At 53.9% G+C, this 12,510-nt stretch overlaps 1 protein-coding gene across 3 annotated transcripts; it reads right to left on the reverse strand.

Moving 5' to 3' along the window:
* Positions 1–2,412: 2,412 nt before the first annotated feature.
* On the reverse strand, positions 2,413–11,897 carry Fndc5 (fibronectin type III domain containing 5). Of its 3 annotated transcripts, none has more exons than XM_021637104.2 (7): positions 11,445–11,860; positions 9,609–9,872; positions 8,020–8,135; positions 7,393–7,591; positions 7,018–7,107; positions 4,762–4,895; positions 2,413–4,386 (listed from the first exon to the last, which is right to left on the reverse strand). In XM_021637104.2, the coding sequence occupies exons 2-7, from the start codon at positions 9,784–9,786 to the stop codon at positions 4,381–4,383; spliced, it is 723 nt and encodes a 240-aa protein (XP_021492779.2). In that variant the 5' UTR covers positions 9,787–9,872; positions 11,445–11,860; the 3' UTR covers positions 2,413–4,380. The 3 variants fall into 3 exon arrangements, with proteins under 3 accessions (XP_021492779.2, XP_060235484.1, XP_060235485.1); XM_060379501.1 differs by lacking the exon at positions 2,413–4,386 and adding an exon at positions 4,413–4,583 and having other exon boundaries at positions 11,445–11,897; XM_060379502.1 differs by lacking the exons at positions 2,413–4,386; positions 11,445–11,860 and adding an exon at positions 4,413–4,583 and having other exon boundaries at positions 9,609–10,114.
* Positions 11,898–12,510: the final 613 nt, after the last annotated feature.

The raw sequence follows: 12,510 nt of genomic DNA on the forward strand, positions 1-12,510 counted from the left end.
TCTTTACATTTTGGGTGGTATTTTTGAGACAGTATCTCACTATGAAACCCCGACTGGCTTCAAACTTGAAGTTCTGCCTCCATCTCCTGAAAGGAGATTAAGGCAAGTGCCACCATGCCAACTTCTATGTTCTGTCTGGAGTGTGTGGAGTGTGTGTGTGTGTGTGTGTGTGTGTGTGTGTGTGTGTGTGTGTGTTCTAGACAAAACCATTCTTACTCTAAGCAAAAGACTATACAGAAATGTGGTAAACACTTAGCTATTTGATAGGCTTGTCTCAAAGTGTGGTATTCTTAACTTGTGTATATGTATTGTTCCTGTCAGGTGCAGCGTATCTTTTTGGTAATTGTTTTCTGTTTATCAGTGTGTTAGTTTCTACCGTAGAAACTAACATTTCAGAGACCAGGACGAGTTCTCTGAAATGACAGTGTCTTGCACCTTCCATTCCTCTTGTTCCAGAGAAGCAGGTAGAAAAAGGAGAAGTGGTATGGGCTCACTCTCTAAGAAGCCCGTCTTGAGCCTTTATAAGATGAGAAACCAATGTCCTCTTTTACTCCCCAAATAATCCTAGGATGTGTGTGTGTGTGTGTGTGTGTGTGTGTGTGTGTGTGTGTGTACGCTGGGGCACTTGTTGGTAAAAAATTTCCATTTGTCACAGAGAGTCAACTGGTCAGTGTTGAATTCCTTAATGAACAAGCACCTGCCTTGTCATTTCAACCCGTTTATTCCCCTGTAACAGCTGGAACATGTCAATGGAAAAATCTGTCCTTCCCCAGCACCCAGTCAGAAACAGGAGGAATATGATCTTTGGGGTAACCTTTAAAAACAGTCCAGTGACAATCCTGAAATGCATCACCAGGCTATCTGTATTCAGAGATCTCCTTCCTTCACTTAGCTTCAGGCTATATTTTCAGATTTTTTTTTTTTTAAATTCGTGGGCTGGCCTTGGGGGCAGTCACTGTCCTGTTTATAGAAGTGATTTGCTTCTGGAGGCTTTAAAACAAATTTCAGTAAGTAAATAAAGTAGAAGTCTGGCCAGACTTTAGGCAGAGGCAGGTGGATCTCTGTGAGTTCGAGGCTAGCCTGGCCTACAGAGTTGAGTTCCAGGACAGCCAAGGCTACACAGAGAAACCCTGTCTTGAAAAAACAAACAAAGTAGAAGCCTGAAACATATGGGTAGCCTGGTGAAATGTTTTGTGTATCTGTAGGACTGGGTTTGGTTTTAGAGGCTGCCTATACTGAGGACTGGAGAAAGGATCCCTGCTTCAAATACCCAGCAGCCTTCTGCTGCATACCCTTACCTCCTTGGCCTCCACTCATGTTTCTAGTACAGCTTTTAGTCATTCTAGTTGGATGGGCTCTGGAAATCCTCTTTGAATCCAATATTGGTAGAAAAAAAGCCTATTCCACCCTCAGAAGTGACTGCCCAAGGTTTTGGGGTCTCCTGCTTCCCTCTCTGTCCATCGTTCTTCCCGTAGGCCTGCTGTGGTCTTGGTCTCAGAGCTGCCTGTCCCTTTCCCACATTATAAGAAATCTTTGGATTCCCCTGAGAGGAAGAAAGGACCACTTCTCAAATAACCACTGTAGAGTTTGGCTGCACTAACGGTTGACTCGAGAAGAGTGCAGTCCTTATCTTAGGAGGAAGAGGAGGGAACTCAAAGCGCAAGGAGCAGCGTGCTCCCTCCAGATCATCACGGTGTATCTCCAACACCGCCCTGCCCGGTGCTTCTCTGCTTCTCGGAAGCAGATGGACAGAGAGAGCCTGGGAAATACCCTTCTGAGGGCTGGTTTGGCGTTCTGTCTGTTCAAAGGCTCCTGAGACCTCCCTTTCCCTCAGCTTTCAGAACCCACTCTAAGCATTGCGCATCTGACATCCTCTCCCCTGGCTCTGGACAGGAAGGTTCACGGTGCCCCATTTACTGGTTCGCTCATTGGCTAATGGCATCATTACTCTGCCTGCCTTTCAGCCTGCTGTTGGGATCTTAATGATGCTCCTTTAACAGCACAGAGTGAATACTGAATGGTTTTCACAGAAAGCAGCCTTTGTCGTTCTTCACTCCTTTCCTCACCCCACCCCAGATAAGAACCGCAGCCCTCTGGCAGGAGGCTCTCTAGAGAGGAAACCCTTTGTTTTAAGAAGCTGAGCAGACGCTGCATACCTATGTGGTGAGGCAGCCCAAGCTGAGCTTAGAGAGGAGCCTCAGAAAGGATGGTAGAGCAGCTATTTTCTTCTACACGTGCACCCCCATCTGTTCGAGAATTCCCTTCCAACTCCAGCTTGGCTGGCAGGCATGTCCCTAAGAAGCTACAGGCCAAAATGGAAGAGAACTGTCTCCCTCCTCCACACATCCTGACTTGCTGCCAATTGCCAGAAAAAGAGGGCAACGTTTGGGCATTTACCAGAAGACAAGGATGTGCCTTTTCATTTGTCTTTATTTTACATTTAAAAAGTGGTTATTGCTCTAACGATCGGAGGTAAGGACCTCTTGTAAGGAGCCTTGGCCTTGCAGCCCCATTCAGCAGGGATGGAAGTCACAAGACAATGAGTGGAACCTCATTCCCTCCCAGGAGAAAGCCCTTAGGTTGCTGACATCTGCCCTTATCTGTCTCTCCTCTCCCGTGCTACCACAGTTGGAGAAAGCAGAGTGGTGGCTAACCCATCATCCTTGAGAGCTGTTAAAGACCCAAATGAAGGGGCAGTCATTGGGTGATGGCTTTCAGCTCTCTGACTTGGGCACCAGTGCTTATCATTCAGTACAACAGATATTTTACCAAGCACCTACTATGTGCTGCCTTGGCCACTGATGGAAAATGTACAGTCCACCTTTTCCCATGCAGGCATTTGGCAGTCATGGTACCTCAGTCCTCAAGAAGTCTGCTCGCCTCATCAAGCACCTTTTTTTTTTTTTTTTTTTAACCAGAAAGGGGCAGAGGAAAGGAAGAAAGCAGAGAGAGAATGAGAACAGAGAGCACTAGCTGTCATTTCACACTTTAAGCTCTGGGGAAAGACGAGAACCCTGGATAACTTTCACAGGACCCTGTGAAATCCAAAGTGACAGTGGCCGCTCTCTGCCCATCTCATGTGAATGGCTTTCCAGCAGGTCTCAGCAGCCCCTAGGATGTAGGGTGTTCATGTAGCCTTTTCAGTTACCCAAGCTGACACTGCTGCACAGCAGAGGCACTTCCTTTAAAAGTGGGCAGTCCCTTCTGGGTCTTCTTAAATCTCCATAATATCATCTCACCACAAAGAAGATCTGTCCTTGTGCAAGATAGATGCAAACACTCATCTCAGGCCTCTAGCCTCTGGAATGCAGCCTTCCAGTTGGGTTTCCCGAGAGTCAAAACAACTAACCGCATACACACTGGCAGTGGAGCACCTCACACCGAAGATGTCTTTATTGGCTCAATCCAGAAAGGGCTTGATGGATTCAGGCCAGCCCCACACCTTCCTTGGTGCCCTTGGTCTGACAGACACAGCTCCAGCCAGTCTTGCTCTCTTCCAGAGCTGCTTTGTGCGTTTGTGGAAGACAGTCCAGGAGAAGTGAGGCAGGAGGCTGTGTCTCATGCAGCTTTGCCTTCTCCAGAATGGTGTCTACCCTCTAGCTTTGTGGCTTTTTTTTTTTTTTTTTTTTTTTTTTTGCAGAATTTGGGTTTGTAGTTTGGCCTCCTCCATCAGACTACGGTGAGGAAAAGGAAGAACGGTGGCACGCTGCACCCCCACCACTTTCATCAGCTTTCACGCTGTGCCCAGAAGGGCACAGGGAGCAACAGAGGATGAAACCCTTCCTCTGAAGATGGGGGTAGCCACGCTTTGAGGATGTTCACAGAGAAACGGGAGGGAGCAAATGGGAGAAGTGGCCAGAGCTGGTTAAATAGACTTCTTGCAAGCTAGGAAACAGGACAGAGGAGGAAAGGAACAGCAGGGCTACAGCCTAGAAACCAGGCTCTTGTCCCTCGCAGAAAGAAAAGAACGGCCCCGCCTGAAAGTCTTCTGCCTTTTCACACACAGCCTTCGGTCAAGCTGAGTGGCCAAGATGCAAATCCTGGGCCGAGAGCCCTGGCGCCCAGTCTACCCCAGCAAAGGCATCCCTCTGCCTGGTTCTCTCATGGCCTGTAGATCTGTCTCTGATTGCAAACCTCAGCCACCGACATTATTGAGGTGCTCCTGGAGTTAGGGGTTAGTTAGAGGCTTCAGGAAAAGACATCAGAAAGAGAGAAGCCAAGAGAGAAGATAGGAAGCCTGATGATACAGGAAGATGGAAGTGGGGAGAAGACGCAGAAAAGGCCAGATGTCTGTTGGACAATCATCGTCACTGTTCTAGTGAGGTCCTCTCACATTCTCTACTGTCTTCTGAGCTGCTCAGAGCAAGCACTGAAAGGGTTTCATATCTGTTTCCATAGAAGAGGAAGCGAAGGTACAGAGGTAAAACACCGCCCCGGGCACATTACCTCTGTGTTTGCTGTCCCATCCACACCAACTATTGGCTGTCTTTAAAAAAAAAACAAAAACCCACACCAACCATTGGCTGTCTTAAAAAAACAAAAACAAAAAAAAATGAAAAACAAAAAGCACGGCCCTTGGCATCCTGCAAAAGGCAAAGATCCAACATCAATTTTCAGTGTCCCCTGTGTCACACAGGCAGCAGCCAAGCTTGGCTTTGCCCAGCTGCTGCCATGCCAGGCCCTGGGCTGACCCCTTCTGCAGTCCAGGGACTACAATGTTTAAGGCACGGGGCTGCCCAGCAAGCGCCACTGCACCCTCACCTTGCTGCGGAGGAGACCGCCACCCTGGTGCTCTGGTGTGCTTGTTTCGGATGCACTCTTGGTTTTTTCCTTGTTGTTATTGGGCTCGTTGTCCTTGATGATGTCATACTGGCGGCAGAAGAGGGCTATAACACCTAGGAAGATAGGCAGGAGTAGTGAGAGGCTGGAGTCTGGGTTCCTACCCTGCCTGCCTTATCACCTCCAGTGTTCGCTGCCTTCTCCAAATGGCCTCTGCACTGCTGCGGCGGCCTCCCTCCAGCCTCCGGCTCCTTTTCCCACCTACCTGGCCACCAGCCATCCCTGTGCCTGCTGCCTGGCTGGTCCTCCCACGGCATGGATCTGATCATGTCTCCCCCTTAACCCCTCCTTTAAGCCCCTGATGGCTACCACAGAAACAATGACGGCGTTTCTTGAGCACATGCCAGGCCCTGTGCTGCGCACTGATGTATTCAATCTCATTTGCTTCTCACAACTCCAACCTATTATTATTGGGGTACAGAGGGAGCACCGCAGTGAGAGTTTCCATAATTCAAGGTCACACCATAGCGCAGCAGGGAGGTGATAGGCAGGGTCTGCTTACCGTCTACTCTCAACCTAGTAACACACGGATAGTATTCATACTGCTAACTCCAGTCTGAAGTATGTTCCCTGTCCTGCCACTGTAGTGTTCTTTCTTGATCCTGGTTAGAGAGCCTCATCTTCCCATCATAGCGGATAAAACCCAGCAGCTCCTAGTTTCCTCCCCAACATCCTAAGACTCCTGCCATGAGTTTGGGTTAATTCTCTGTTTCCATTGTTATGGTTATATAAACACTGTCGGTGCCAAATCTAATAATGTACTATACTCAAGCCTCCCCTTTTGTATAACGCTTGTCTTGCTGCCTTTTCTCAAGTGCCTGTTTCTCTGTGTGCCTAAGAAACATTTCTTTCCCCTAATGCTTTTTCAACAGTCTGCCCTCCGTCACCGTGATAATCAGGCTTGAGCATGGTGTCGGAATCTCTCAAAAGACTCATCTTCAGGCTCAAGTCCCAACACTCCACCTTGTCTCCTAGGCCGCAGTAGCTTCACTGGTTTCTCAAACCTCAGACCTCGAACGACCTTTTTCTGTTGGCTTCTGTTCTTTCTGCCTTCACAGCTCAATTCACACGTTACCTCTGCTCTGGGTCTTAGTCCTGTTTTGTCTGTGTTGGAACTCGAACCTAAGACCTCGTGAATGGTGTGGCTCCCACTGAGCCACACATCAAGCCCCTGTGTGGTTCCTCCCCCCCCCCCCGCGCCTATTTCTAGCTCCAGAATTGACCTCATTTTCTCTGTTCTCATGTTAGTGCTATTTTTAAGTTGTTTATTAGTAGTAGTAGTTTTCGAGACAGGGTTTCTCTGTGTAGACCACAGATGCTACAAGTGTTGGATCCCCCTGGAACTGGAGTTTCTGGTGCTGGTGAGTTACCTGATGTAGATGCTGGGACCTGAACTAGAAGATCAGTAGGAGCTCCCAATCTCTGCGCCATCTCCCCTGCCCTGTCCCCCACATTAGAACTACTATAGCACTCATTATATTCAATTACAGTTAAGCCCAATCTTCTCCCAGCCCAAGTTCTTTGCAAGCACGAGGTCCTTCCAGGTCATGACTGTAACACTACAGACTAAAATGGAATGTCTGGTCAATAAATGTCAGCTGGATTGAATATAAAGATGAGTGGTATGGACTCTTTCCTCAGGGAGCTCGGAGACTAGGAAATAAAGAGTATCATAAGCCCACCCAAACTGCAGGAAAAGTTAAGAGGGGCAATGTTACTGGGTCCACAGAGGCAGCAAGACCTCTCCTGGGAGTGGATGGGGGATTTGCATGGCTGCAGCTCACATCTGGAAGAAGAGTAAGGAGAGTGCTGCGAGCCTGAGGTCGGGCGGTGTCTTCCTCTGAGCCTCCCAAGCCTAAAGACCCTGGAGGTCCAGCATCCCAGGAGAGGAGGAAGCTGTGGCTGTCTGCGGCCATGGCTGCCTTAGGAGACTGCACTGCTTCTAAGAGGACAAAGGCAGACGCCCACGGCATACAGGACAGTCGTAAGGTGCTGTTTGGGGTGGACGGGATTAGAGAAGGGGTTAGATTTAGGCCCCGAACTGCCACAGGCAGGATTTTAGGAACTTCACCGGCTCCTAGACATCTCCAAGCCCCTTACCCTTGCTGGTAGTTGGCTTGGTTAAGGTCCTCGGTTCCTCAGGGGTCAGTGAAGAAGGGACCCGGAGGCCTGACTCACCTGCCCACATAAAGAGGACCACAACGATGATGAGCACTTCGCCTGTTCGCAGTGGCTGGTGAAATCCCAGCTCCTCCATGGTCACCTCGTCTGTGGAGAGAGATTAGCTCGTCCTGCGCTCCTGTCCTCCCCAGCCACTTCCCCAGGGCCCAGCACACACAGAACGTGCTTCTGTCAGTGCCAACACACCCAACGTAAAGACACCCAGGAAGAGAGTGAGGGCTTGGGGTGGCAGCGTTTGGACCCGATCCAAAGGAGGAAGGCCCTGTGGGGGACCAAAGCAGACCGTCCTCATCTTCTGGGTTGCCTGGCTTTTCTCCTGCTCTACCCAACCTCCCTCAGCCCAGGGCTCCAGCCTGCCCCGGGTGGGCTCGCCTTTGTTCTTAGAGGTCATCTTCTCGGCCTCGCGTGGGGTCTTGAAGAGCACGGGCTCGCTAGCTGGGCTCTGGCCCTGGATGGAGATGGCCTGTACATGCACGATATACTCCGTGTCCTCCTCCAGGTCCCAGAGAGCGCAGGAGCGGGTGGTGGTGTTCACCTCCTGAATGAAGCGCAGCATCCGCACGTCTTTCTTCTGAAAGGGGAGGGCTTGGTGTGTAAGTGTGCGAGGCACCACCCCACTTCTGCCCACCTCCCGTAGTGGCAAGCCCCTTCACCCCATCGCCTTGGGGCATCGTGCTCTCCACTGGTCCAGAGAGGGCAGGATGCTGCATCCTCCAAGGATGCGAGTGTGTCCTAAACTCCTGTGTCTCTGAGGTCCCATGCTCTGAACCGCCATGTCTCTGCCCTGTGTTTCTTTTCCTTTTCCCATCACCCTCCACTGTCTTTTTTTTTTTTTTTTTCAGAGTCTTGCTTTGTTGCCTGTCTGGCCTTGGGCTTGCAGTCCTTCTGTCCCCACCTCTTGAGTTCTGGGATGAGTTCATGGAACATCACATGCGCCCAGTTTCCTGTCGCTATCTTGATATGCCCCTCCCACCCCACCCCCGCACCCTCATGGGTTACCTGCTGAGAGATGGCAAACCCGATGACAACCTCATCCTCCAGGACATCCCAGCTGACCACGGCAGAGTTGGCCTTGAGGTGTCTGACGGTGACGTTCACGGGGGCCGAGGGGCTGTCTGCAGGGCAGGGAGGCACCTGAGGCTCAGCATGCCCTGCTGTGAGGCCCAGCCCCATCACACATGAGAAAGGGAAAGCTGGGGCAGGCTATGGGGAGAGGGAAAAAGAATCCAAGGCCTCAGCTGGCCCATCTGGTTCTCAGTTCCTCAGAGGCTGAGAGGCCCCAGGCTCCTGTGACTAGCATAGAAACTCCTGCTGGCTGTAGATTGACTAAAGCAAGGGTTCTAAAGTAAAATTTGTGGGCCTGAGCTAGTGGATGGTTGGTGAGGTATGAAGGGAGGAATAGAATAGCTGGACAGAGCTGCAGAAGCTGATTGGTGTGATGAAAGCAGTCTAGTCTGCTGCTCTTTCTATAGCCCCATGCTGTCAAGTGAGTGACCTTGAGGAGAGGAGACAGACCCCGAGATGAAGAGCCAGGAGGGGCTGAGCCCTAGCCTGAGACTCAGGGACAGTCTCATGGTGAGCTGGGCAGAGGGCCCCTAAGGGAAAGGGTCTATGGGAGCCTCTGTATCCCTTGGGCCTCGAGTGGCAGGGATGGAGGGAGTTAGAGAAGGGGCAGTCAGAACAGGGACCCTCGGTGGAGAGACACCACGATAGTGCAAGGCCTTCTGGGTGGAGGAAGAAGACGAATGGGGGCAATGTCAGAGGATAAGTGGGGGTGCAATGGAGGAGCAGGGCAGGAAGGAAGGACCTTGCAGGACAGAATAGTCACACAGGGCTACGTTTCTCAGGAGGACAGGTGCTCTCACTGCAAGCCCTGGGCCCGAGCAATAGCCTCATACCTCTCAGGCGGGTGGACTGGAGGCGCCAGGATTATGCCAGACATGCAGATGGAAAGGGACAGAAGGACACAGACAGGTGTCTGCGGTCACAGGAGCAGAGAGCAGACAAGTGGAGCGTTAGAGACAGACACGGAGACAGAAACGGGGTGAGGAAAGAGATGGGTAGAGAGTGAGGCAGCAGCAGCATCTAGGAGAGACAGAACTGGGGTGATCTGGGGAGGCAGGGCCCCAGAGGTGGGCCAGACAGACTGCAGCAGGTTTAGGGCCCCCCCCATCACCCTGCCACCTCAGGTTCCACTTCTCGGTCGCTCCTGCACAGCCAGGTGCAGCTGTGGGTCCCTGCGAGGTCTTTGGGGTTACAGAGAGAGGCCCAAGGTGGGACACTGGTGTCCTCAGCTGCTCTCAGGGCCGAAGAGGTGACTGAGGCAAAGACTCGGGGTTAGGAGATAGCTTGAAGGGATCAAGAGACACAAGACCCGAGATATCAGGGCTGAGGTGACAGGAGGAGGTCTGGAGCCTGAAGGACGGGTCTAGGGGTCAAGAAGGTTTGGAGGCGCCGGGGTCGAGCGAGGAGAGTAGGAGCAGGTGACACAGGAGGTCCTCGGGGAGCAGGGAGGAAACCGAGGACGCCCCGGTGGGTGGGAGGGGAAGCTGCACCCCCTCCCCCGGCCCCCGCCCGGGCCCCCTTACCCGCCTGCACCAGCGCGAAGCAGACGCAGCCCAGCCACAGGCGGAGCGCGGCGCGGGGCGGCCAGGCGCACGGCCCGGGGGGCATGGCGGCTCCTGCGCCCGGCGGCCGCTGGCGCTCGCGCTCCTGCCCGCGGCCCTCCCGGCCCGGCCGCCCCGCGCCGCCCCGCGCTGCCTGCATGTCGGCTCGGCGGACAGCGACTCCCGCGCGGCGGCGGCGGCGGCGGCCGCGTCCACGTCGGGCGCCCTGGGGGCGGGGCGCCCCCGCTGCGGGGAGAGGGCGGGGGCGGGGTGAGGACCGAGGGCGCCCCCGCTCCCGGCCCCGCTCCCCGCTCAGCCGGCCCCCGGGGAGCCAGGGGCTTCGCGGACCCGCGGCTCAGGCTCTCCGGCCCCCAAGTACTGGAGCCGCAGCACCGCGCCAGTCCCGGCCCCAACCCTGACCCAGCCTGGCCTGGCCCTTCCCCGGGGGAGAGGGAGGACAAGTGCTTGGGAGATGCCCATCTGTGCCCCACCTCTCACTCCAGCCCACACCCCAGGCGCGCGCACACACACACACACACACACACACACACACACGAGCTGCAGAGCCTAAGTAGGGTACAGACAGGGCACTCTGGGGCTGTGGGGGTGGGGGTGCTAGGCGTGTCCGTTGGGGCTGAAGTGGGGTCTGTCTCCTCTGACTCTCTGGCCTCGCTGAGAGACCCCGGGCCAGTCTCTTCTTTTTCTTGTGCTTATTTGGAACCCCCTTGAGAGCCCTGTGAGCATCTGCCAGGCACAGATCTTCTGTGGGCCTTGCTTGGGTTTGGAACTTTTTCGTTCAGTGCAGCCCCTTAGGGTCCAGCTCCGCTGTGGGCCTTTCATGTAGACGGACGCTGCAGCTTGGATAGCTGTTTTGTGCAAGGACCCGCCACAGTCAGGAGCTGAACCCGAGGTGCCCTGATTGCCAAAGCTGGGCCTGACGCAACAGACTCCCCACGCAGAGTGACTTCAGCACCTCAGCATCCAGAATCGCTTTCTATAAAACTGGCACAGCCTACATTATTAAAAGAACAATCTGGAATCTCGTGTCTTCAAGAACAGAGGGGCGGAGGCTTGCGGGACCACTATGCCCATTCTGGTGGGGCTGGGCGCTGATTCAGCTAGTGGCTTGAAAGTGCTAGGGACCGGGAGATGTGGCAGGGAGCTTCAGCTAATTAATGCACGTTGATAACCCTTCCTTCATCACCTTGGGAACAGCCGCATGCCAGCCTGTCCTCAGCCTTCCTGCCGAACCCACTGGCCTTTCCCTAAGGGGAATTACTATAGGACAACAGATGCGCCTCCCCCAGCCCAAACTCATCCTGTGCCCTTCTTTCACCCCCCACTCCCAGTCAGAGAGGCAAGGATGAGGACTGAGGCTAGACCAGTGAGAGTCCTTTGGCCTCCTGACACAGACAAGGCTATGCTTTGTCACACTACTCCCCCCTGCCCCCAGAGCATCTGAAAGTTCACCCTTGGGTGATGGGTGGGGGGATGGGAGGGAGGATGGGTGGGGGGACTCATTTGTCACAGGTTTCCCAGAGATCCTGACCAGAGGCCTCCAAGCTCTTCCATCCTATCCCCAGTCTTTAGACTAAGAAACTGAGGCACACATAGAGACCCCAAGTTGGTGCGAACCCCCACCATGAGGGAATAAAAAGGGTCACGGAACACACCCGAGGACTCTGTCCCCCCACCCCGAGTTTCTACCTAGCCCCCGAGAAGAGAAGAGGCTCTGACGGGGTTCAGATGAGCTTTTCAATCACACCACCCCCAGGACTGTACCCCCCCCCACCACCATCTGCTTCCTCGGCCACATACCTTGTCCTGGGATTGAGACTCAGCTGGGACCTTGCCGGGGCCTGGACCTCCCCGGGATGGTAGCCCAGCCAGGGCACCTTCCCACTTCTTTTTCTCTTTTCTTTTGGCAGCTGCTGCCTGCCCCGCCCGACCAGCCCCACCCCACCAGCTGCAGCTTAACCCCCAGGACCTCCTCGCCTTCCCCAGACTACCAGGGGGCCTGCGGGAGCAACTGGAGGCTCCTCAGTTGGCCGTGACAGGAGCAGCAGGAAGGAGAGGGGTCAGATAGAGGTCATAGGATCCAATTTTATCCTGGCTGAGGAAAAAAGGTGGGAGAAGGTCCCGATGGGGTCTGGCCCGGAGTCCAGTGATTGGGGAAAGGGGCGCCTCCGCGCCACCTGCTGGCCGTTCTGGGAAGAACCCCAGGCGGATGTAGGGCGTTAGGAGGGGGAAAGGGCAGTCCGCGCTCGCTCGCTCGCTGTCCGGGAACGCAGAGCAGAGGCTGCTGGGCGCTGGTGAAGGAAGCATGGCAGACTTGGAGAATTTGGAGAGTTGTGGCCACGGGGTGTAGCCTTCCCAGGATTCATGAGGTGCTTGGGCATTACCTCATTTCTGCAGGATTTCTGCTAGATTCCTGGCCTGGAATCTAGCACCCAGTAGAAACTGGTTAGAAGCAGGAAGGTACCCTTAAAGAGCCCGGGACACGGGTATTTATTGAGCACCTACCATGTACCTGGTTCCAGGCAACATTCTGGAAGAACGGGCAAACACAGAAACTGGAGTGGGGGAAGGAAAGGGTCTGGAGAGGAGGAAGGTGTCCTCCTGGGCTGCATTTATTCGCCTCTACTTGCAGGACTCTGAAGACACTGACACCTGGGGACTCACCAGCATTGGACCCTCTTAGGTATCAACGCTGTTGAGGGTCTCAGAGCCTATCTCGGGGACCACACAGGCAATGAACTGTGGAGCTGTGTCTAAAATCCCTGGCTTCAAGTTCAGGGCCTGGTCAGGCTGCCTGTCAGGGCCTTTCAGGATAGGGATCAGGGCGTGCTCACAGGGGAAGTGATGAAGCCCAGGCACCCACCAC

The sequence above is a fragment of the Meriones unguiculatus genome, chromosome 3 (genome assembly GCF_030254825.1).
Source record: "Meriones unguiculatus strain TT.TT164.6M chromosome 3, Bangor_MerUng_6.1, whole genome shotgun sequence".
Classification (NCBI taxonomy): domain Eukaryota; kingdom Metazoa; phylum Chordata; class Mammalia; order Rodentia; family Muridae; genus Meriones; species Meriones unguiculatus.

Excerpts from the sequence above, each read along its gene's own strand:
- Fndc5 (XM_060379501.1), bottom strand. The coding sequence starts at position 9,786 with ATGCAGGCAGCGCGGGGCGGCGCGGGGCGGCCGGGCCGGGAGGGCCGC. Across the intron at positions 7,108-7,392 it reads GATGACCTCTAAGAACAAAG|ACGAGGTGACCATGGAGGAG; the intron begins GCGAGCCCACCC and ends CTCTCTCCACAG. Across the intron at positions 4,584-4,761 it reads GCGGTCTCCTCCGCAGCAAG|GATGCCAAGGGCCGTGCTTT; the intron begins GTGAGGGTGCAG and ends TGCCTTTTGCAG.